The following is a 22,912-nucleotide window of genomic DNA, read 5'->3' on the forward strand; positions in this document are numbered from 1 at the left end:
CTGGGCTGGCAGAGACAGCAGACCTTTCCCTAAGAGACTGACCTACATATCAAAGGGGGCTTCAAAAGGGCACTGGGGGTACTGGGCTAGCAGTGAGTCCTGCTTGCTCATGTCTGTAGGAAAATCAGAGGTCCAAGTGAAACTTCCCTGTATTCTCAATTCCTAAATTCTCAGATCCACATGCTCCAACTCTCGGAAGGAGAAAATGCCCAGGAAGATGCCCTGAGCCATCCAGGACCCTTTCCTCTGTCAGACTCCTCACACTTCTCCCTCTGCCTTCGAGAACTCCACATATCCCACACGGCTACTCGGGCGCCTGGGTTTAATCTCAGCTCTGGCACTTGCTGGCTGTGCTGCCAACCTCGTCAGCCTCAATGGGCTCACCATAAGCTAAGGATACTACCTGCAACATGACCATTATGAAAAATAATAAAATTACTCACGCAGCCTGCTCAACAGGGCTGGCTATAATGGCTGCTCAGTGAATGACAGTTGTTACTGTGTCTTCTACAAGCTGGCAGGGTTCTCTGAAACCTAGTTTGAAAAAATGCTAGAGACTCAAGAAGCTGCCACGGTCTTGGCCACCCTAGGAAGCTTCAGTCCTCATTGTGGTCAAGGGGGCAGGGGTGGGGCTGGGTGAGTAAGGCAGCACCAAGATACTGACTGCCTGGCATCAGTGCAAATCAACAAGATGCTGCCTCCCTGGGAACTAGGGCAGCCACAGGCCTACTTGTCCTGTCACTACCTGTCCAAGTCACCTTTTCTCGGAAATTGTCCCATCCCAACTACCATTCTGAATTCTCAATATGTTCTTCAAACCCAACGTGCTAAAAAATGATCAATGACAAGGCCCTTGTAAGTGACAGGTCTCTGAGCACACTGGGAGCACAGCTCAGCTGGCCACTCCAGCTTTTCTCACTTTCAAGTGCTAACTGGTCTGGCTGGGGCCTATTTCACCCCCTTTCTCAGGGCGCAGAGAGCTCTGAGAGGCACCGGGCTGGAACACACCAGCACAGGAGCTATCCTGTCACCTTTTGCCCCCCATCCCCACTCAACATTTTGCTCTCTCTTCAACCAATGTTCTTTTGTTTATTTTTGAGAAAGTCAGAGAGAGGGACAGACAGGAAGAGAGAGAAACGAGAAGCATCAATTCTTTGTTGCAGCTCCTTAGTTGTTCAATGATTGCTTTCTCATGTGCCTTGACCAAGGGGCTATAGCAGAGTGAGTAACCCTTTGCTCAAGCCAGCAACCTTTGGGCTCAAGCCAGTGACAATGTGGTCATGTCTATGATCCCACACTCAAGCCAACGACCCTGTGCTCAAGCTGGTGAGTCCCACTCAAGCTGGATGTGACTGTGCTCAAGCTGGTGACCTCAAGGTTTTGAACCTGGGTCCTCTGTGACCTAGTCCGACGCTCTATCCACTGTGCCACCATCTCTCCTCAACCAATGTTTAAGCACCAAAACTGATCTCACAACCTTCCCCTGGACAAGACTGTGGGCTTAGGGAGGGGACTGAACCTTCCATGTCTGTGTCCTTGGTGCCTGGTACATAGGGGTTGGTGAAATGTTCTCAGGCACATGGTACCAGCTACATGGCATACAGGCACAGCCAAAATGCGGGTAGATGCTCTACAGAGAGCACAAGTCTCCTGAGTGAAGGGATTACTGATTTTAACCTGTGTAGTGATTATCAGCACTCAAGTCTGAGAAGTCAGGGAGGCTCTGTGGGATATAAGACTGTGGCCAACTGTGGCACCACATGGCACATGAAAAGGATACTGTACAGCAGAAATAATAAAGAAAGCAGGTGCCAGGTCTGCAAGTATTTGGGCGAGTCTTCCCAACTAAGTAAAAGCAAAACCCAAGGCTGCTGACAAGGTGCACAGGTGAACAAAACGACCCTCAATAACACAAGATACCTGGCTCCACTGGCAGTGGATGATCCTGGGGGCTGGTGCTGAGGTCCCAGGTGGGAGAGGCTGGAGAAGTAAAAGGACTGATGCCCCAAGGAGGGCAGCACCCCACTCCAGGGGTTGGTGGTGTTCAGCCTGGGTGCAGACCTGGCCCCAGAGAGTGAGGGCTTATTGTATGGGGCAAAGGCCTGGTGGGCCCCAAAGACAACAGCAGTCCTTTGGGGGGGCTGAGGGATAGGGTATGCAGGGAGGCTGGTCATGGAGTGGCGGTAGTGACCTGACACAGGGCCAGTTCCACCATTGTTGAGGCACTGATGGCAAGAGCAGACAACTCCCATGTGGCCTGGTGGAGCAATGATGTTGGTCACTGGGTAAGGAGGACCTGCTTGGCGTCGCACACTACGACAGAAGCTCGAAGTCTTGTTGGTCTGTGTGTAGGTGGCATAGTTGACAATGTAGTTGTACCCCAGAGATGCCAAGTCCACGAGCTGGTTGCCCCTGGCCACCTGCTGCTCCAGATAGTCACAAACGCTGGCTTCATAGGCTATCCAGGAGCCATCGTCACTGAGCCACTCCCAGACAATGCCCCGGCCCAGGGCTGAATACTGTGGGAACAGGTGCCTCCGCACAGCCCGCATGGTGCCTGTTTTAAAAGAATATTACATACAAATGTTAATCTGCTAGCACCCTCAAAACAAAGGGAGTTTAAAAATTATTTTTTCTATAACCAAAATAAACCAATATGATCACAGTATATATAGGGTCATGATGCCATTTGACCTAAAAGCTGGCAGTGGTTGTTCTTTCCATATTTTGAGTGAAAGATAGAAAGCTCTCTTTAGATAAAGAAACTGTGGCCCAAAGGAATCAAGCAGCAGCGGGGAATCTGTGCTCCTGGGCAGGAGTTAGGGATGCTGGAAGCCTAGGTCAAGGAATTGCTATGGCTCAGACTCAATTAGGCTATAAAAAATATTTTGAATGATGAGACTTATCTAGCAGCTTCACTTAAAAATTATTTTCATTTATTTATTTTTAGAGAAAGGAGAGGAGAGGAGAGAAAGAGAGAGAGAGAGAGAGAGAGAGAGAGAGAGAGAGAAAGAAGAAGCAGGAAGCATCAACTCATAGTAGTTGCTTCCTGTATGTGCCTTGACTGCGCAAGACCATGGTTTTGAACAGGCTATCTCAGTGTTCCAGGTTGACACTATCCACTGGGCCAGCACAGGTCAGGCTTAAAGGTGGAAGTTTTTTGTTTTGTTTTGTTTTTGCTTTATCTAAAACAGGTTATATCATATATCAGATTTTTTTTTTTAAGAGAGAGACAGACATAGACAGGAAGGGAGAGAGATGAGAAGCATCAACTCATGGTTGTGGCACTTTATTTGTTCATTGATTGCTTTCTCAAATGTGCCTTGATGGGGGGCTCCAGCCAAGCCACACTCAAGCCAGCAACCCTGCGCTCAAGCCAGATGAGCCTGCGCTCAAGCAAGTAACCTTGGGGTTTTGAATCTAGGTCCCCAGAGTCCCAGGACGACGCTCTATACACTGCACCACTGCCTGGTTAGGCTCACTTAAAAAATTGAAAACAAAAAAGTATACATCACCATGTTAAAGTTAATTTTCTAAATAAATTTTTAAAAATTTTAAAAAAGAAAAGAAAAAAGTATAAAGAAAATTAAGCCCTGGCCAGATAGCTCAAGTGGTTAGAGCATCATCCCAAAGCACAGAGGTTACTGGTTTGATTCCTGGTCAAGGCACATATAGGAACAAATCAATGTGCCTGTCTCTCCCTTCCTCTCTCACTAAAATCAATACAATAAACATAAAAGAAAAGAAAATCATCCATAATCCAACTGCCAAGAGGAAAACACACAATTAATACTGCAATGCATTTCTTCCCATCTAGTTTTCTAGGCACATACTTTCAGGTAGCTGACAATCACACTGAAAAACTTTTCCTGCTATTTTCATGTATTATGCCATGAGTATTTCATGTCTCTAAAATTCATTATAAAGCATTACATAATTCTCTTATATGAATGTACCGTTCCCTTTGACTTCTCAAGTAGCAAATATTGGGTAACATCCTGTGCTTAGCTTATATTCTTAATAAAATCAAACCTGAAGATTAAAGAGAAAAAGAAAAACATAAATTTAAGCCATGTTTCCAACAGCACCTGATGAAAGATGATCACTGCAATTAAATTCCACCTGGTCTCCTGACTGCAGCAGCCCTGCCTCCATCCAAGCAGCTAGAGAGATGCTCTTAACCCCCAACCAGATTATGTCACTCCTCTGCCCAAATCCTCCCATGGCCCCCTCTTTCAGAATAAAAGCTGTCTCTCTGAGGGACTGAATAGCACTGCAGAACTTGCCTCTCCCCCACCCTTCCTGTCTGTCTCCGTCCCTTGCCAGTGCCACCGAAGCTCAAATTTCAAACTGACCTTTCCCAACACTACACTCCCACTCCTTGATAAACACTCACTGCTGTCTAACATAATACACAACTTATGCATTATTTATCTTGTCTGCTACCTTCCTCAGTTTCCTGAAAACATTATGAAGGGACTTTTATCTACGTCAAACAGACTGAAGTCTTAGTCCTCACTCGCCTGGAATGCTGCTATAGGGATCAGAGCAGGGTTTCTCAGTCTCGAAACAAGTGACACTCTGGGCCAATAATTACTTGTCACGGGGTTGATCCTGTGCACTGTAGGATGTTTAGCAGCATCCCTGGCTACTACCAACTAGATGCCAGTAGCATCCTGCCCCACAGTCATAACAATCAAAAATGTCTCCAGACATTATCAAATGTCCTGTGGAACAAAATCACCTCCAGCTGAGAACCACTGGGTTAGAGGGACAGAGCAAGCTCTGGGAGGAAGTTGGTCGCCCCATTTTCAGTAATACTGATCAAAACATCTAATAAAACCAAACATGAGTGCACAGGAGAGTGAAGTAACTGCCCAGATCACACAGCTATGGCACACTAGAGCCGGAACTCATCACCAGGCTCTCCTAACTAGCATGGCACACCACCTCTATGCTGGCTGCCTGCCAGGGAGAGCTCAAATCTCCGCAGGTGGAGAAAGGCATTCTTGCTTTGGGAACAAGGGGAAAAGGGGCTGAGAAGGCCTCTGCACCATGCTCCTAAGGCACCCTCTACTACTAAGAGGTATAGCAGGGACTCAAATAAGTTGTTTCATTAAAATGTTGATGAGATGCCATAGGAATTTTTCTCTTGTTTATATCCATCAGCCTATGGTAAACTGGTTTCATTATACATCCTTTCATTTAAAGTCACAGAACCTACTGCCTGACTGGTGGTGGTACAGTGGCTAGAGTGTTGACCTGGGACACCAAGGTCCCAGATTTGAAACCTCAAGGTTGCCAGCTTAAGCGCAGGCTCATCCAGCTTGAACATCAAATCATTAACATGATCCCATGGTTGCTGGCTTGAGCCCAAAAGTCAATGGCTTGAAGTCCAGGGTCACTGGCTTGAGCCTAAGGTTGTGGGCTTTGCAAGGGGTCACTGGATCAGTTTGAGACCCCCAGGTCAAGGCACATGTGAGAAGCAATCAATGAACAACTAAAGTAACAACACAACTATGAGTTGACGCTTCTTATCTCTCTCTCCCTTCCTGTCTCTTTCTCTCTCTCTAGCTAAAAAGAAAAGTCACAGAACATATTGACAACACTACGTGAAGACTTATTATACATCTCACACTGTGTGACTTGCTATCACTCACAGTACCCACCTCCCAACCATGTACATTTCAGGGACAGAACTAGCTCTGAGAGTCAGTTCTGTTAACTCCAATGCCTAGATCAGCACTGACCCAAGGCAGGTGCTTGGACACATACTAGAGGCAGAACGTGTCTTACCAGTGTCCTGGCGGAACTGGGTCCAGCTGGGGAGGTCGATGATGTAAGGGGCCAGCGAGGGATCAGCTTGACCTAAGGGGATGCTGTGGGCCAGACTCCCCAGCCCAAAGCGCTGGCCCTTCTGCTGGACAAACTGCTGCTCGATGTAGCTGCAGACAGTGGCACTGTAGGGGTGCCAGGTGCCCAGGCCATCCTGCCACTCCCACACAGCCACTGCCACAGGGCTGGTGTACATCTGAGCCAGGGAGGAGCTTGGGGCCATGGCCATCTTCCCCAGCACTCCCTGTTTCCCAAACGGCTTCAGACCACTCTGAGCTGGTGTTTCCCGTTCATTGCCCAGTGTTTCCAGTAGACCTGTAAACAGGACAAACATGCAGTTACCAGAGCACACAGGGGCCCTGTCAGTCAGCCTCAGTGCAGGGGAAAAAAATCATGCTTTTTCCACAGTCACTTTTTACTTTAGGCATCTTGAATCAAATAACTGATCCTATCTCTTTGCTCAGGCAGCCAGGAAGAATTCAAAGTCAATCAAGCAGCCTACCTACCTCTGCAAATATTCAAGAAGATATAGTAAAGTGAATTTTAGGTGCTGATCATCAGCCCAGCTTCTGTCTCTTTACCAATAATTTCCCTCTGACCCACTACTAAATGTATCCTTTATATATACTATATATATTTTCACAAGTCACCCCAAATCTTTTGTGGACTGAGGCAATGATGACTCCTCACACCTCTACAGTTTCCAAAGCAGGTTTCTTTGTTTTCTCCCATACCACAAATGGGAAAATCTGGGTCTCAATAAAGACTGGGACTCAAGGATGCCCAGTGGCTCAATGGCAGAGCTGGGACTCACAGCATGGGTCCTTGCTCCGTCTGAGTGTCTGGGCTGTCCCAGGAGGCACCATTTATCATGAAGAATGTCATCAATAAACATTAAAATAGCCTGATCTGTGGTGGTGCAGTGGATAAAGCATCGACCTGGAATGTTGAGGTCACCAGTTCAAAATCCTGGGCTTGCCCAGTCAAGGCACATATGAGAAGCAACTACTATGAGTTGATGTGTCCCACTCCTCCCACCCCCCTTCTCTCTCTCCTCTAAAATCAGTAAATAAATTCACATTATTTATTGATAATAAAATAAAAACACATTAAATAAAAAAACATATTAAAATCTAACTGCTGAGGCCTGGCCTCTCTGCACTCTACTCCCTGGGCCTGGGCCTCACTGACCAGTGGTCAGGTCCAAAGTTTACAAAGAATCCTCCAAGCCATTCTTTTCCCAGTTACTCCAGCCTGTCATCTTCCCTTGTATACTCTATTCATCCTTCAGGACCAGCCTGTCATTCAGGGAGCCTTTCACATGAACTCCTTCACAGCACCATTCAGAACTCTATGCTAATTACATGTATGGGTATGAAGACATTCTGTGTCTTTCTACACCACCCCCAAGAGCACCCCCACTAACAGGGTGAGTCTGCCCTGTCCACAACCTTATCACCAGCCCCAGCATAGGCCTTGTGACCTAATTTTATACACGTTAGTTCAAAACACGGCTGAATGGAAGGGGATGATGCTCTTATGCACCTGCCGCTATCTGAAGGGGAAAAGAAGTCTATGAATGTACTTTATCATGGCAGTCCCCCAGAGCACCTGCTCCCAGAGAGTGAGGAATAGGACCAACATGTAATGGTGAGCGCCAAATGTACTCATCTCATTTAGAGAAGGGAAAGGAGGAAGGGAGAGAGGAACCTGCATCTCAAGTCCTGTTACAGCATGCTCATGCAGGCCTGGTGCCAACAGGGTTCCCATACAAACCCTTAAGCAGACATTGAAATTTATCCTTATTTTGCAGATGAGGAAACCGAGGTGCAGAGAGTTACAGTGACTTGCTTACATAGCTAGTAATAATGCTGGGACCCTGGGCTTTCACTGCTCTCCCTAAGATTGTATACCATCAAGGTTTCGATGAGAAGGCCAAAACCACTGCCCCATAAGGAAGGTAGATCTGGAGCAGCATGTGAAAGGAAACAGGCATGGGCTCTGGCATGAACACATTACTGACTTATTCTACGCTCCTCACTGTATCACCCTGGTTAAGGTACCGAAACTCTCCAAGCTGGCTTTTTCTTTCATTTGGAAAAGAAGATACCAGTATCTGCTCTAAGTGCTTGTCATGGGGATTAAAACAGAGATGTGTATAAAGCACCCAGCAAAGCACCAGGCACAAAGCAGGTATCAGCAAATCTTGGCCTCCCTCCCTTTCCTGTCCCCCTGAACCCCAGCATTTCCCCACCCATCAAGTCTAGGTGAGGAGTGGCAGCCTGCAGCAGCGCTGAACCACACAGCATGAGAAAGGAGGCAATGAGTCACATCTGCAATAACTGAGCACACCTGTGGTGCTACGGCTGCCACTGAGCTACCAAATGCTCCAATAAAAGCACACATCCACCCTGGAGGACTGGGCCTGGGATGCCCTTGGGCTGGCTGGCTTATTAACTCAGTGCCTGCAATTAGAAGTCTCTGGAACCACATCCAGGTACAATCACAGAACCAGTTTCAGAGCCAATTATTCCTGAGTCTGGACTTTCCTCCCGGCAACTCCTGGCAGGCATCACTCATCTCTCAGGGAGCAGACACCTCCTATATGTCAGCACACATGGCATGTCCACACATCCCCAAATTAACTAACTTGCAGAACTTTGCCAAACAGCCTGGGAAATACAGTGGAGAACTTCAGCTAAAGCTTTTCATGAAAGTGTTCAGTCTCCACAGGCCGCGGGCCCACCACTGTCCAAGCCCTGTCTGGGTACTGGAGACCCAGAGATGAAGCAGTCATGGCACAGAGCACCTCTGTGTCCAGCTCCTCTCCCATCTCGTATCAAGACTTCCACCTATGTCTAGCCACATCAAATTCTAGCAAGTGCCAGAACATTCAGAGCCATGTCCCACCTCCCAGCCATTGATCCTGCTGATGTATGTGTCTAGACTTCCTGTCCCCTCTCTACTTAAGCCAAGCCAATAGGTCCACTTTTCCAGACTCAACCACAACACCCTCCCTCCTCAACCCTCTGACCTCCACCCTCATGAGCATCTTCCCTACACATTCCATTTACCCTTGCTTTCAGTGTCTGTCTCCCACTGGAACAGTAACACCCTGAAGGCAGAGCCAAGACTGACCCAACACTGAGGCTGCAGTTATTTAATGTCCAGTATCCCAGAGGGTCTGATATACCAGAGGACAAAAGAGAGGTGAACCTTCTGCTCCAGGGCCAGGCATTTGAGGCACTGCCCAGAAATGCCTACTGGCGCTCCACCTGAACACAGCAATTATGCACATATAGCAGCCCTGTCAATGCAACCATTCTCTACAACAACCTCAGTCATTTGTTTCAGTTCCTAACAAGAAGGCTACTTAGTGTTCTTAATTATGAAAATTATTATAATTGGCCATGGTAAAAAGCCTGAATCTGGAAGCAACCTAAATAATGGAATTCTTGCCTGATGGTGGACTACAAGTCTTAAAAATGTTTAGAAAAGCCTTACAGACCTAAGATAATGCTCACAACAAATAAAAAATACAGGCTATAAAAGTGCACACACTATGCTGTCCGGCAGGTTGGTATGCCATTTGTTGAGCACCTACTATGTGGCACACACTCAGCTTGGTGCTTTTGTCATCCAGCTTTGTCAACTCTCAATCACCCCTGAACATAAAAATTATTCCCATTTTATACACAAGAGAACTGAGGCCAAAAGAAATTAAGAACTTATCCAAGGTCAGGCAGCCAGTCTGTGACACTATAAAGCCCATGCTCTTTCTACCTTATATAAAATAATTTTTTAAATGTTAGAGAAACAACTCTGAAACACTAATAAGAGTGATGGAGCCTGACCAGGCGGTGGCACAGTGAATGAAGCATCAGACTGGGACGCAGAGGATCCAGGTTCGAAATCTCAAGGTTGCCAGCTTGAATGCAGGCTCATCTGGTTTGAGCAAGGCTCACCAGCATGAGCCCAAGGTCACTGGCTTGAGTAAGGGGTCACTCGGTCTGCTGTAGACCCCAGTCAAAGCACATACGAGAAAGCAATCAATGAACAAACAACTAAGGTGCCGCAACGAAGAATTGATACTTCTCATCTCTCTCCCTTCCTGACTGTCTGTCCCTGTATGTCCTTCTGTCTCTCTCTGTCTCTGTCACAAAAAGAAAAAAAAAAGAGTGATGGAGCCTGACCAGGCAGTAGCACAGTGGATAGAGTGTCAGTCTGGGATGCTGAGGACCCAGGTTCAAAAGCTCGAGGTCACCCACTAGAGTGCAGGCTCATCAGCTTGAGTGCAGGGTTGCCAGCTTGAGCATGGGGTCATAGACATGATCCCATGGTCACTGGCTTGAGCACTAAGGTCGCTGACTTGGCTGGAGCCCCCTGGTCAAGGCACATATGAGAAAGCAATCATTGAACAATTAAGGTGCCGCAACTACGAGTTGATGCTTCTCATCTCTCCATCTCTCTCTCTTTAAAAAAGAGTGGTAGAATTATAGAATATTTTTTACCTGTTTCTGCACTTACAAATGTCCTACGGTGGGTATATTACTTTTTATGATCAAACCAAAAAAAAATTTTTTTAATACCAACAACTTTGACCACACATATACAAAAAATTCCTTCTTTCCCTGGTATTCTGTTGTGGAATTCAGCTGCAGGTCCCTGTCCACAGCACTGTGGCTCTAAAGCAGAGAGGAATGCTGCCATTCTACCAGAGGTGTTTTCACACAAAAGAAAAACATTACGTGTGTCCAAAAGTCTTTCTATTTCCAGAGGATTTAGAAAAGCTTTAGAACAAGATCTGCACTGGCACAAGAATATGAGTGAAAACCATTCTGCCTAAATGTGGGCCCTCGGTTGGGTGAACCACACAAATGGACCCCACTGCAGCTGTGGCCTCTGGGAAAAAGGCCCTGGGTGTGGGTTTTAAAGTCAGTCAGCCTGAGTCACTGTTAACATGCCAACAGGTAAGGCAGGATCCATTTCATTCCTCCAAAGCCCACTGAAATACACAACAGCTTAGCCCACACCTGAACTTCGCAGTTCACCTTTCAGTCCACACTACTGCCAGCGTCTGTCCTGCCTCTGTTGTCCTGAATGGACATGAAGATGACCTGTCAGACCCCTACTCTCAGGTCATACACATTGCACTTCACTCAATCTCCCATGTGCTCACTGACCTTGGGACAGTCACTTCCCTTTCTTTAGGCTCTATTACTCAGGTGGTTGGATGGGTTTTCCAGCCTTCTATGAGCGGCAGAACCTTTTTCCAAATGTGACTGTGTGCCATCCATTGATATGTAAAACACAGAAACATGGTGTGCTCTTTTTGACACGGAGATGGACTCCATTCCTACTTCCCAAGAGGCCCAGGAAGTTCTTCTGCAGAACAGAAGAGTTCTGAGGCACATGGATTGGAAACTGGTGACACCAGAAAACAGGGCTTCAAGCCCTATTTTCTAAGCTGCCTCACTTTCAGGCTCTTTTAAAAAAGTATGGCCTGAAACTCCATACCCTACCAGCTGACACAATGAGCATGACCTTCAAAGACTTCTTAGAGTACAGCCCCCACCTAGGCACTATTAGGAAGCCTTCCCACAGACCTGGGAAGGTCAAATTCTGCACACAAATGCATCACTGAAGTATTCTACTTTACTAGAAATGTTGCTCGTAATACAAATTAAAAACAATGGAATATTCTTTTTTGCCTATCAAAGTAGTAAAAATAACTTAATTTCAACATTCAGTGCTAGCTAGCAACAGCACATAGAGACTTCATACTGCTGGAAAGGATAAAACTTTCCAGAAAACAGTTGTGTAATATGTATCAAGAAGTTTAAAAACGTTTACTCATTTCGACCCAATAATTAAGAATATATCTAAGAAGAATTTAGAAAATCTTCAATATAAAGATATTCATCATAGCACTATTTTAATTAGGCAAAAGAGAAACATAAAGAAAACTTAAAAAAACTTAACAACAGCTGCCTTTGAATAGAAAAACTATAGGACAGGGGTCCTCAAACTACGGCCAAGCGGGCCACATGCAGCCCCCTGAGGTTATTTATCCAGCCCCCGCCACACTTCCGGAAGGGGCACCTCTTTCATTGGTGGTCAGTGAAAGGAGCATAGTTCCCATTGAAATACTGGTTTGTTGATTTAAATTTACTAGTTCTTTATTTTAAATATTGTATTTGTTCCTGTTTTGTTTTTTTACTTTAAAATAAGGTATGTGCAGTGTGCATAGGGATTTGTTCATAGTTTTTTTTATAGTCCGGCCTCCAACAGTCTGAGGGACAGTGAACTGGCCCCCTGTGTAAACAGTTTGGGGACCCCTGCTATAGGAGATGTTTTGTTTCTGAAGTATAACTTCTGTTATAAGAAACAAATCTCTTTAAAATGCCTAACACTTTTGTTTTTATTTATTTGCGTAGTTACTTTTTTTTTTTTTTTTCCCAAAGTGAGAAGCAAAGGGAAGGCAGACAGAGACTCCCACATGAGCCCGACCGGATCCACCCAGCATGCCCACCGGGGACGATGCTCTGGGCGCTTCTCCTGTGTGCCCTGGCCGGGAATCGAACATGGGACTTTAACACGCTCAGCCAATGTTCTACCACTGAGCCAACTGGCCAGGGCCTACTTACTTATTTTTTGTGACAGTGACAGAGAGGGGAAGGGAGAGATAAGCATCAATTCTTTGTTGTGGCACCATTGACTAGTTTCTCATATGTGTCTTGACGGGGGCAGAGCGAATGACCTCTTGCTCAAGCCAGCAATCTTGGGCTCAAGCCAGCAGCCATGGGCTTCAAGCCAGCAACCTTTGGGCTCAAGCCAGCGACCATGGGGTTATGTTTATGATCCCGCGCTCAAGCCAACAACCGTGGGGTTTCGAATCTGGGTCATCTGCATCCCAGTCCAACGCTCTGCTTGGGCAGGCTTGTTTTTATTTATTGATTTTAACCCTTTTGAGAGAGAAAGAGGGAGGGAGGGAGGGAGGGAGGGAGGGAGGGAGGGAGGGAGGGAGGGAACAGGAGAAAGAGGGAGAGAGAAAGAAACATTAATTTGTTGTTCCACTTATTTATGCATTCACTGGTTGATTCTTGCATGTGCCCTGATCAGGGATCAAATCCCCAGCCTTGGCATATCAGGACGATGCTCTAATCAACTGAGCTATCCAGCCAGGGCAAAAATGCCTAACACTTTTAAAAGATCATAAACATAAACCAAAGCATCACCACCATTATTCTGCATCACTACTTTAATAGCTGCTACTGCCCTGGCTGCGTGGCTCAGTGGATAAAGCACTGTTCTGGCACGCCCAGGTAACAGGTCATATCCCCAGTCAGAGCACATTGGATAAGCAATCAATAAATATACAACTAAATGGAACAATTAAGTGGAACAACTAAGGGGAACAGTGAGTTGATATTTCTCTTTCTCTCCCCCTTCCTCTCTCTCTCTCAATTAGTGGGAAACTATTTTTTTAAATAGCTGCTACTATCCCAACAGGGTTTCACTAACAGGCCTTGTCAAAGTACCATGGCACCTCCTTGCCAAGAGACAGCCCCCATCCCTAAGTTCCAAAAAAATGCATAAAACTGACCATCCAGGTACCTAAACTTTAACAATACGTAAGCACTGCAAGATGGAGCTGGATTTTTTTTTAATTGGTCCTTTTTTATTTTATTTATTTACTTTTTTACAAGGACAGAGAGAAAGTCAGATAGAGGGATAGATAGGGACAGACAGACAGGAACGGAGAGAGATGAGAAGCATCAATCATCAGTTTTTCGCTGCGACACCGTAGTTGTTCATTGATAGCTTTCTCATATGTGCCATGACCGCGGGCCTTCAGCAGACCCCTCGCTTGAGCCAGTGACCTTGGGTCCATGCTAGTGAGCATTTTTTGCTCAAGCCAGATGAGCCCGCGCTCAAGCTGGCAACCCCGGGGTCTCGAACCTGGGTCCTTCCGCATCCCAGTCCAACGCTCTATCCACTGCGCCCCCGCCTGGTCAGACGGATTTTTTTTTTTTAAGATTTTATTTATTCACTTGAGGAGGAGGGGGAGTGGGAAGCATCAACTTGTAGTTGCTTCCCCATATTTGTGCCTTGACCAGGCAAGCCCAGGGTTTTGAACCTGCGACCTCAGTGCAAGTTGACACTCCATCCACTGTGCCACTACAGGTCAGGCAAGATGGCACTATTGTTTTAAAAAGAGATGTCTCAGCCACTGCCAACCAAAACTTACTAGGTTTCTGAGACACAAGGAAACTAACACATGATTTGCTCCTTACACACTGGGCCAATGGAAGGGAAATGCCAGCTCCTCTGCTGGCTGTGCCTGCCTTGAGCCCTCCAGCGACAGGTCAGAGTAGAACCATCCAAACAGGGCTGAGAAAGCCACAGCGACCTACCATTCCCTTGTGAGATACCTCCACCAGCACCAAGTACCTGCTGCTCCTGTGCCTGGAGCAACCTGATCGCCTGCAGTAATAAAAGCACTAGCCACCAACCAAGAGCTTACTATCCACCAGGCGCTGTACTACCATATAAAAGTTCTCATTTAATCCTCACAATCCTGAGGTGTAAGTATTATCTCTATTTTATAAATGAAAAAAGTAAGGCAAAAGAAGAAAAGCAATTTGCCCAAGGAATACACAGGTAGAAGTAAAACCAAATCTGGCTCTGGCTGGCTAGCTCGGTCAGTTAGTGTCATCCCGATGTACAAAGGTTGCTATTTCGATTCCCGGTCAGGACACATATAGGAACAGACCAATGTTTCTGTCTGTTTCTCCCTTCCTCGCTCTTTAAAATCAATAAATAAAATTTAAAAATAAAAAATAAAATAAAACCAAATCTGTTTCCAAAATCCACCAAGACAGAAGAGATAAACTGATGCTGGACATCTCAGCTGACATATGTGTTTTCTTGGCCTACAGTTGTGTTTTTTGTTTTTTTTAATTGAGCTAATGTTTAAAAATTAGAATATTTACCCTTTTTTAAAAATCCAGATTTCCAGTTTTTTAAAAAACAGAGGAGTTGGCAACATTTGCAGGCCTGATTTATTATTCTTCCAGAAACAACTAGCTAGTACACACTCTCCAGGTTACCAGTTACCATGACTCCCCATGACAGGAATCGGCCAACCTTTCCTTAAAGGGTCAGAAACTACTTATCTTATGCTTTGCAGAACAAAGGGTGTCTGTTGCAACTATGCAGCTCTGGCACTGTAACATGAAAACAGCCATTGACAATGTGTAAACTAGCTGAAGTGGTTGTGTCCCAATAAAATTCTATTAACAAAAACAGGCAGCAGGCCAGATTTTGCCCATGGGCCATGGTGTGCTGACCCCTCTCCTACTGCCTCCCCAACATCTATCACTGTATCCCACTGCGGTATACATGAGAAATACTTCTCTGAACTGATTTTTCTACAAAGTAGTAAGAGAGTGCCTTTGTCTCTGGCTAGCCACCCCCAACGAAATACCCTGTTCTCTGCCAACATGTCTTCACAGCATCCAATAGCACAGTAGGCAGCATGTTGTCAGTGCTACTACCCCCAGGAGCCATACTGCTTCCCAGAGCCATGTCCCCATGGCTTTAATAATGCCATGCATGTAGATCATCCAAATCTTTCTACAGATGAACCCACTGTTGCAGTCATCAGGAACTTGGGGAGGACCCAGGACAGGACAGGCTACTTCTTGCCTCTCCCACCCCCTCCCCACCCAGTGAGTTTCTACTCTACCTGTCCACCTATTCCTCCTCTCTTAGAGTATTTCCCCATGTATAAGATGCTCCCATGTATAAGACGCACCTTAATTTTGGGGCCCCAAGTTTGAAAAAAAATGTATTACATAAAGTTATTGAACCCAAGTTTTATTCATCATAAAATTCATACAACTCCTAATCACTGTCAAAACTCCCATCCATTAGCTTGTCCTCATCTGTATCTGACAACGAATCACTGTCTTCAACAATAAGCACAAAAACAAGTGCGAAAAGTGGGAAATGCAAGTAAAAAAAAAATCTATGACCACTAAATAAGGTGCACCATTTTTAGACTCCAAATTTTTCAAAAAAATTGTGCTTCTTATACTTGGGGAAATACGGTAATTCCCAGCTTAAGACTCTGTATACTGTGAAATATTCCTATATCCACTCCTGCCCCACAAGGAGAAGTGGCAACTTCTAACAATGTCAATGTAACATCTAAGTGCAATTATCTACCTGTGCCCTCCACTAGGGCACAGGCTCCTTCAAGGCAAGGATATAGTCAGGAAAAGATATCTTAAACAAGACTGAACGCTGACTACAAATTTTAAAAAATACATTTCACTATGTTAAAATTAAGAATGGTCCTTCATCAAAATATGCCTTAATAAAAGGAGAAAAGTAAGTGATAAGCATATTTGTAATATGCATATAAATTAAAATCTTACAAATCAATAATAATGATGATGATGCACCAAATATCCCATAGGAAAATTGGCAAGAGACATGAATATTTTTCACAAGAAACACATATGCCAATAAACTTATGAAGAGATGTTCAATGTCAGGGCTCAGGGACATAAAAATTAAGATCCCAAAGATCCTATTTTATACCTATTCAATTGGCAAATATAAAAAAAGTCTGCCTAGCCTGACCTGTGATGGCACAGTGGATAAAGTATCAACCTGGCATGCTGAGGTCGCCAGTTTAGAACCCTGGGCTTGGCTGGTTAAGGCACATGCGAGAAGCAGCTATAAGTTGATGCTTCCCGCTACCCCCCTTTCTCTCTGTCTCTCTCATCTCTCTAAAAATCATTAAATAGTGATAAAATCTTTTTTAAAATTTCTATTAAAAATAAGTCTGTCTATGTAAAGTGTTGGCAAAAAAGTAAAGCAATTGAAAGTCCTGTACACTGCTGCTGGTAGAATGTAACTGGTACAACTTCAGAAAACAGTGTTGCAATATCAACAAAAGTTAAACATTTATTTACCCAATGACTCAGAAAAATATTACCCCTAAGTTTATACTCAAGAAGACCCCTTGCACATGTGTAACAGAAGATGTGTATGGGAATGTTCAGAGCAGCACATGTGCAACAGCCAAACCTGGAAACTAAGTGCCCATGTATGGAAGATCAGATGCATAAACTGATGTGCACACACCACGGAATATTAGTAGTAAAAACAAATGAACCACGGGGAGGGGGCAAGGGAGATGCTGAGGGGAATATGGGGGAGAGGAGATGCATTCGGGGCAACATTAGAATCTATGTAAACACAATAAATTAAAATCAATTAAAAAAAACAAATGAACCACATGACATGCAATAATATGGACAAATCTTAGCAAAATTATATATTTTTTACTTTCCTAGAAAATGCATAGGTACAATAAAACTATATTAAAATGAAAGCAAGGGGATAATAGTTATCTCAGCATGAAAACCAGAAGAAAGATTGCATGGCTAGATGTATACTTTTGTTTCAAGCCCCAAGCTTTTGTTTTGAGTAATGGGAATACAGAAAGTTACTACATTCATTAAAAATAGCTTAGTAAAGCCTGACCAGGTGGTGGCACAATGGATAAAGCATAAACCTGGGATGCGGAGGACCCAGGTTTGAAACCCCGAGGGTGCTCGCTTGAGCACGGCCTCACTAGCTTGAGAGTGGGATCTCCGGTTTGAGCATGGGATCATATAGACATGACTCCATGGTCCCCAGCTTGAGTGCAAAGTTGCTGGCTTGAACAAGGGGTCACTGGCTCAGCTGGAGTCCCCTGGTCAAGGCACATGTGAGAAAGCAACCAATGAACAATTAAAGTGCTACAACTACAAGTTAATGCTTCTCTTCTCTCTCCCTTAAACAAAAAAGAAAAGTAAATATAAGCAAGCCACGTGCTTATTTGAGGTAAAAATTAAACACAAGAAAGAGATCATTTAATTTATCTTTGTACTCCATATGCCAAGCATAAACCTGGCATACAATTTCTTTTTTTTTGACAGAGAGAGAGAAGAATAGATATGAGAAAGCAATCAATGAACAACTAAGATGTCACAATGAAGAACAGATGCTTCTCATCTCTCTCCCTTCCTGTCTGTCCCTATCTGTTCCTCTCTACAGCAGAGCGAATGACCCCTTGCTCAAGCCAGCAACCTTAGGCTCGAGCCAGCAACCTTGAGTTTCAAGCCAGCAACCATGGGGTCATGTCTATGATCCCACACTCAAACCAGAGACCCCGCGTTCAGGCTAGTGAGCCCGAGCTCAAGCCAGTGACATCGGGATTTTGAACCTGGGTCCTCCGCATCCCAGTCCGATGCTCTATCCACTGTTTCTCCACCTAGTCAGGCTGGCCTGGCATATAATTTCTATAGGGATGTGTAGAATGAATCAGGGACTTCTCTCCCTAGCCCACAGTCCCCTTCTTGGTGGCACCTTAGGTACCTTAAACATGTCTAAAGTCAAACTCACTTTCCTCCTCCCTAATTCTGCTTTTTCTCCTGCATTTCTGGCTCCACTCTGACCCAGGCAGTTAGAAGAAAAATCTGGGTCTTGCTCCTCCTCAACCTTCTCCTCCACTGCCCCACAGCTGCCATGGCTTTCTCTGTTTTCCCTTCCCAGCTCCTCAGCACCCACTGCCAGCAACTGGTTGGGCTGCTTTATTCCTCTCACCTTGATAAGTATTCTCTCCCACTGGCTTCCCTAACTCTTGTGTCTCCTTCTAATTCACCTCAGAGACAGGTGCAAGATTGAGCTTCCTGAAGTCATAGTTCTGATCCTGTTTCTTCCATACCTCCACTGGATTTCTAGAATAAAGTTCAAGTTCCTTGGGTTGACACTGAAGCCCATCACACCCTGGCCCCTCTCTATCAACAGTATTTGCCAGTATGTATACTACCCTTTTATAGCCTCTTGTATCTATACTTCCCTCTCTCCATCTCCTCCCAAGGAGTTTAAGTAATGATTTGCTATCAAATAATACATCATAATCCCATTCACTTGGCCACTCACCCCACCTGACCCATACTTTCAAGGCCCCAATTAAATAGCATCTTGGACCCTGGCCGGTTGGCTCAGCGGTAGAGCGTCGGCCTGGCATGCGGGGGACCCGGGTTCGATTCCCAGCCAGGGCACATAGGAGAAGCGCCCATTTGCTTCTCCACCCCCTACCCCCTCCTTCCTCTCTGTCTCTCTCTTCCCCTCCTGCAGCCGAGGCTCCATTGGAGCAAAGATGGCCCGGGCGCTGGGGATGGCTCCTTGGCCTCTGCCCCAGGTGCTAGAGTGGCTCTGGTTGCGGCAGAGCGAGGCCCCGAGGGGCAGAGCATCGCCCCCTGGTGGGCAGAGCGTCGCCCCTGGTGGGCGTGCCGGGTGGATCCCGGTCGGGCGCATGCAGGAGTCTGTCTGTCTCTCCCCGTTTCCAGCTTCAGAAAAAATAATAATAATAAAAATAAATAAATAAATAAATAAATAGCATCTTGGTGTGCCCAATTGAAAGAAAACATCCTTTTATCAACTTCCACAGCACTCTGCCTGTCCCTTACAGTTCTCTATGTCCATCAGTGAGCTGAGGGCAAAATCTCATGTTAACCTCCCCTTACCAGAAACTGGCTTAGTGTAAGGAAAGTCACAAAGAGAATAATCCAATCAAATCCAACCCACACTTCCCAGCCAGTGTGAAAATTGTAAATGCTCCACATGGAATTCTTCTGCTAAAATCCTTCTGCTCCCCAGGGCCTTGGCATGGCCCATAAAACCTTCCACACTCACCCCTCTGTCCACCTTTCCAGCATCCTCTACCCCACAGCCACCCCTTGTTGCTCCAGCCACTGAGCTATTTACCATGACCCAGACATGCCAGGTAGTTTCACGACTCTGCATATACCAACTCCTCTGCCAGGCAACTTACTGCCCTTACTTCTAAGTCCTACTCCTTTACTACTCACCTTAGTTATCATCTTCCCAAAGCCTTCCTGATCTTCTCACCTTCCCTTCTAGCCCTTGCTGGAGGGGTGCTGGCTCTGCCCTGAGCACCCCTCCTCAACATGTATCACACTGACAACATCTTGTCGCTGTCTATGGTTTGTCTGTTTTTTCTACCACACAACCAAGTCCCAGAAGACAGAACTCTTGTTGCTCCTCACTGTACCCGCCCTCCCCCACTGAGCACGGGGCTTGACACTAAGGAGGAACCCAGTAAAGGTTCATGCAACAAAAGAAAAATTTCCAGTTCAAATGCAGAAATCATGACTTATGTCCTTCATCACATAAAGCACGTTTTAAAGTACAGACCATGTAGAAAGCACTCTCTAAGACTAGTTAAACAGGAGAAGCCATTGGCAAGAAGCCACTTGAATTTATTTGAGAGTTGGCAATCAACAATCTACTCCCAGGGCTCACTTTCATCCTGGAGACCTCAAATTCTACCCTCTCCAGTCCCCACCTTCTCTATTGAAAACCAGATTAAGAAGGCAGCAATGTAAAATCCCCATGGCTCTCACCTTTTCTCTCTGGAGAGCTGGCACAAACTGTCCCTTCTTGATGGAGACACCAGATCCTTAGGAGGAATGACTTGTTCGGGTTCCCATCTTGATATAAAACACAAACAACAAAAACCAAGCAAATCTGAAAGGCCTGCTGACTCAGCGACACAAATTCCAAGGCACCTTTGCCAACAAGGAAGAAGATGATCAGGTTTTAAATTGAGAAACAGCAGTTAGTGAAAACGAATGCACAGATATTGGATCTGTGCTGTGACTGGGGGCTGGAAACCACCAGATTTATTTTCCAAAACCCTAGGCAGAGCACAGGGTACAGCATTCTCCCTCTGCCTGCTCAAATCATCAAGGCGATGGTAAAAAAAAATAATAATTATTATATTTTTTAACTGAGCCTTTTCATAGAAAAGTCCAAAAGGGCTTTAAAAGCGAGTCTGCAGTGTAGGCATTCAGGAAATCAACACACCAGAGAGGGTAAAAGTTTGGCCAAAGTCACAGAGCAATGAACAAGAGGCCTAGTTCTAATTACTCTGATGGTTTAAGGTAAACCCTAATTTTGGCTCCCAAAAGTCCTCCTTCTAGAATTCTAAAGGAGCTGAAATATTTTGAGTTTCTTAAGGGTCTAAGTGACTGTGCACTCATTATTTCCACTGCTACAGGCACTTAGGGAAGTGGAACCAGTAGCTGACTGAGAAAGCAGAGATGAAAGGTGAGCTCCAGAAAAAGACTTCTAAATCCTCTTCAGCATATATTACACACTCCGCAAAAGTAACCCAGGGTCCCTGGAAATAGGAGCTTCCTGGAAGGCAGACCCCACTTGGGACAGGAAAGAAAAGTTTGGAGGGAAAGACCTCTAAATTACAAGCCTTGCTACAGTTAGTCGTTCACCTGGAGGAGACCCGAGCCGAATCCACACCTAACCGGTAGCCCGGTGGCAACATCATCAAGGCCCGCACTATGTTCTGTGGGAAGGGGTCCACTCCTCCCGACCGACCCAAACTCCCAGGGCCGGCGCCCCTCCACCTGCTGCTAGCCCTTTGGCTTCCACCCCGGCGTTCACCCTCTCACCCAGCACCATTAAGCTCTCAACGCCTCCCAACTCTCACCTCCAGGACCTACAACCTTGACATCAATCCTCCCAATGTCCCTCCGGATCTCATCCCGGGACTCTTCTCCGACCCGACCCGACCCGGCCCGGCCCGGCCCAGCCCAGCCCAGCCCTCCTTCACTTACAAGCCCGCCCCCTTCCGGTCCCAGCTCAGCTTGGTCTCCCCCGCCCCCTGGGGACCACAGTCCCACGGACCAGCAAGTGGCCTGACCGTCCCCTCTCACCGAGCTGACCAGGGCGAGGGGGCAGGATGAGAGCACCGCCGCCCTGGGGCTGCAGCTCTGGCTCCGCCTGGGGACGACTCCGGCTGCCACTCCGACTCTGAGGAGAAGACAGCCGGAGTGAAACTCCGCGTCGCAGCTTCCTTGCGCTCCGGCGCGCATGCCCAAGACGCCGAGCCTTCTGGGAAATGTAGTTCAGTCCGGGCGGGGGCGGGTCCGGGTCCCGGCGGACTTGTGCACGTTTATCTCTTCTTCCTCTTTAGCTTATTCACTCACCTACTTAGTCCTTCATTAACTTACTGATTATTTTACATAGTTTTTTACATAGTTTTTACCTGTACATAACATGGTTTTAATCCCTGTGCTGGGTACTGGGAATGAACAGATCAATTGGAAACTTGGTTCCCCTCCTGGAAGAACTCCTAATTGGGGATACAGACACTTAAACACACAATGACAATATAGTGGGGGAAATGTTATGATAAATGAATGAGAAGGGTGCACCTAATTTTGGGGGTGGGTCAGGAAGGCATCACATGGGGGATGACGCTTGAGTTGGATTTTCAAACCCACACAGGGATTTGACTCATGGAGTTTAGAGAAACCCGTGCGACGGAAAAGAGATGTGAAAGTGCCTGACGCGTTCAGGAAGCAGTAAAATGTTCCTTGTGGCCAGGACAGAGGATAAATGAAGGGGCTGAAGACAGAGAAAATGGATTAGGGTGTGGCAGGATATGAGTCTGGGAAGAAAGCTGGGTAAGATTATGATGGACTTTAAGTGCCATGCAAGGAATTTAGGCAACAACCAATGGAAGGATGTAAGCTGGGAAATGACAGAGTCAGCATGCACTTTAGAAGGATAGCCTGTGTGGTGGGTGGAAAATAGATGGAAAGGAAAGAGGAAGTAGTGGGGAGACTAGTTTGGAGACTGTTGTAGTACAGGTCAAAGTGGATGAGGCCTTGAAACAAAGCTGATGACTAATTTTTTGGTATCACAGATCTGCTTTCCAAAGCCAAAGAAAGCCATTCCCAGAAAAATGCTCAGATGTCAGTTTTCACACACGTGTGCACACACATTATACACACAGACATTTTGCATACCGTTTCAGGGATACAGAGTCCTTTGAATCTTGGACTCTAGTTAAGTTTTTATAAAGATTTTATTTATTTTAGACAGAGGATAGAGAGAAAGGCAGGGGAGGAGCAGGAGGCATCAACTCATAATAGTTGCTTCTTGTATATACCTTGACCGGGCAAGC

General features: G+C 45.9%; 1 protein-coding gene across 5 annotated transcripts in view; it reads right to left on the reverse strand.

The window, feature by feature from the left end:
• The window catches only part of DTX2 (deltex E3 ubiquitin ligase 2), a 44,202-nt gene extending 22,401 nt beyond the window's left edge, over nt 1–21,801 (reverse strand). Inside the window, exons 1-4 of one of the 5 annotated variants that reach the window (XM_066274488.1) lie at nt 21,657–21,801; nt 20,328–20,414; nt 5,797–6,150; nt 1,921–2,557 (exon numbers count right to left, since the gene is read on the reverse strand). In XM_066274488.1, coding sequence (XP_066130585.1) covers nt 1,921–2,557; nt 5,797–6,064 — 905 coding nt within the window. In that variant the 5' untranslated portion in view covers nt 6,065–6,150; nt 20,328–20,414; nt 21,657–21,801. Of the gene's footprint in view, nt 1–1,920; nt 2,558–5,796; nt 6,151–20,327; nt 20,415–21,430; nt 21,533–21,656 lie in introns of those variants that run through there. The other 4 variants (XM_066274489.1, XM_066274490.1, XM_066274486.1 and 1 more) reach the window with 4 other exon arrangements.
• Nucleotides 21,802–22,912: the final 1,111 nt, after the last annotated feature.

This window comes from Saccopteryx bilineata, chromosome 4, assembly GCF_036850765.1.
Source record: "Saccopteryx bilineata isolate mSacBil1 chromosome 4, mSacBil1_pri_phased_curated, whole genome shotgun sequence".
In the NCBI taxonomy this organism is placed as follows: domain Eukaryota; kingdom Metazoa; phylum Chordata; class Mammalia; order Chiroptera; family Emballonuridae; genus Saccopteryx; species Saccopteryx bilineata.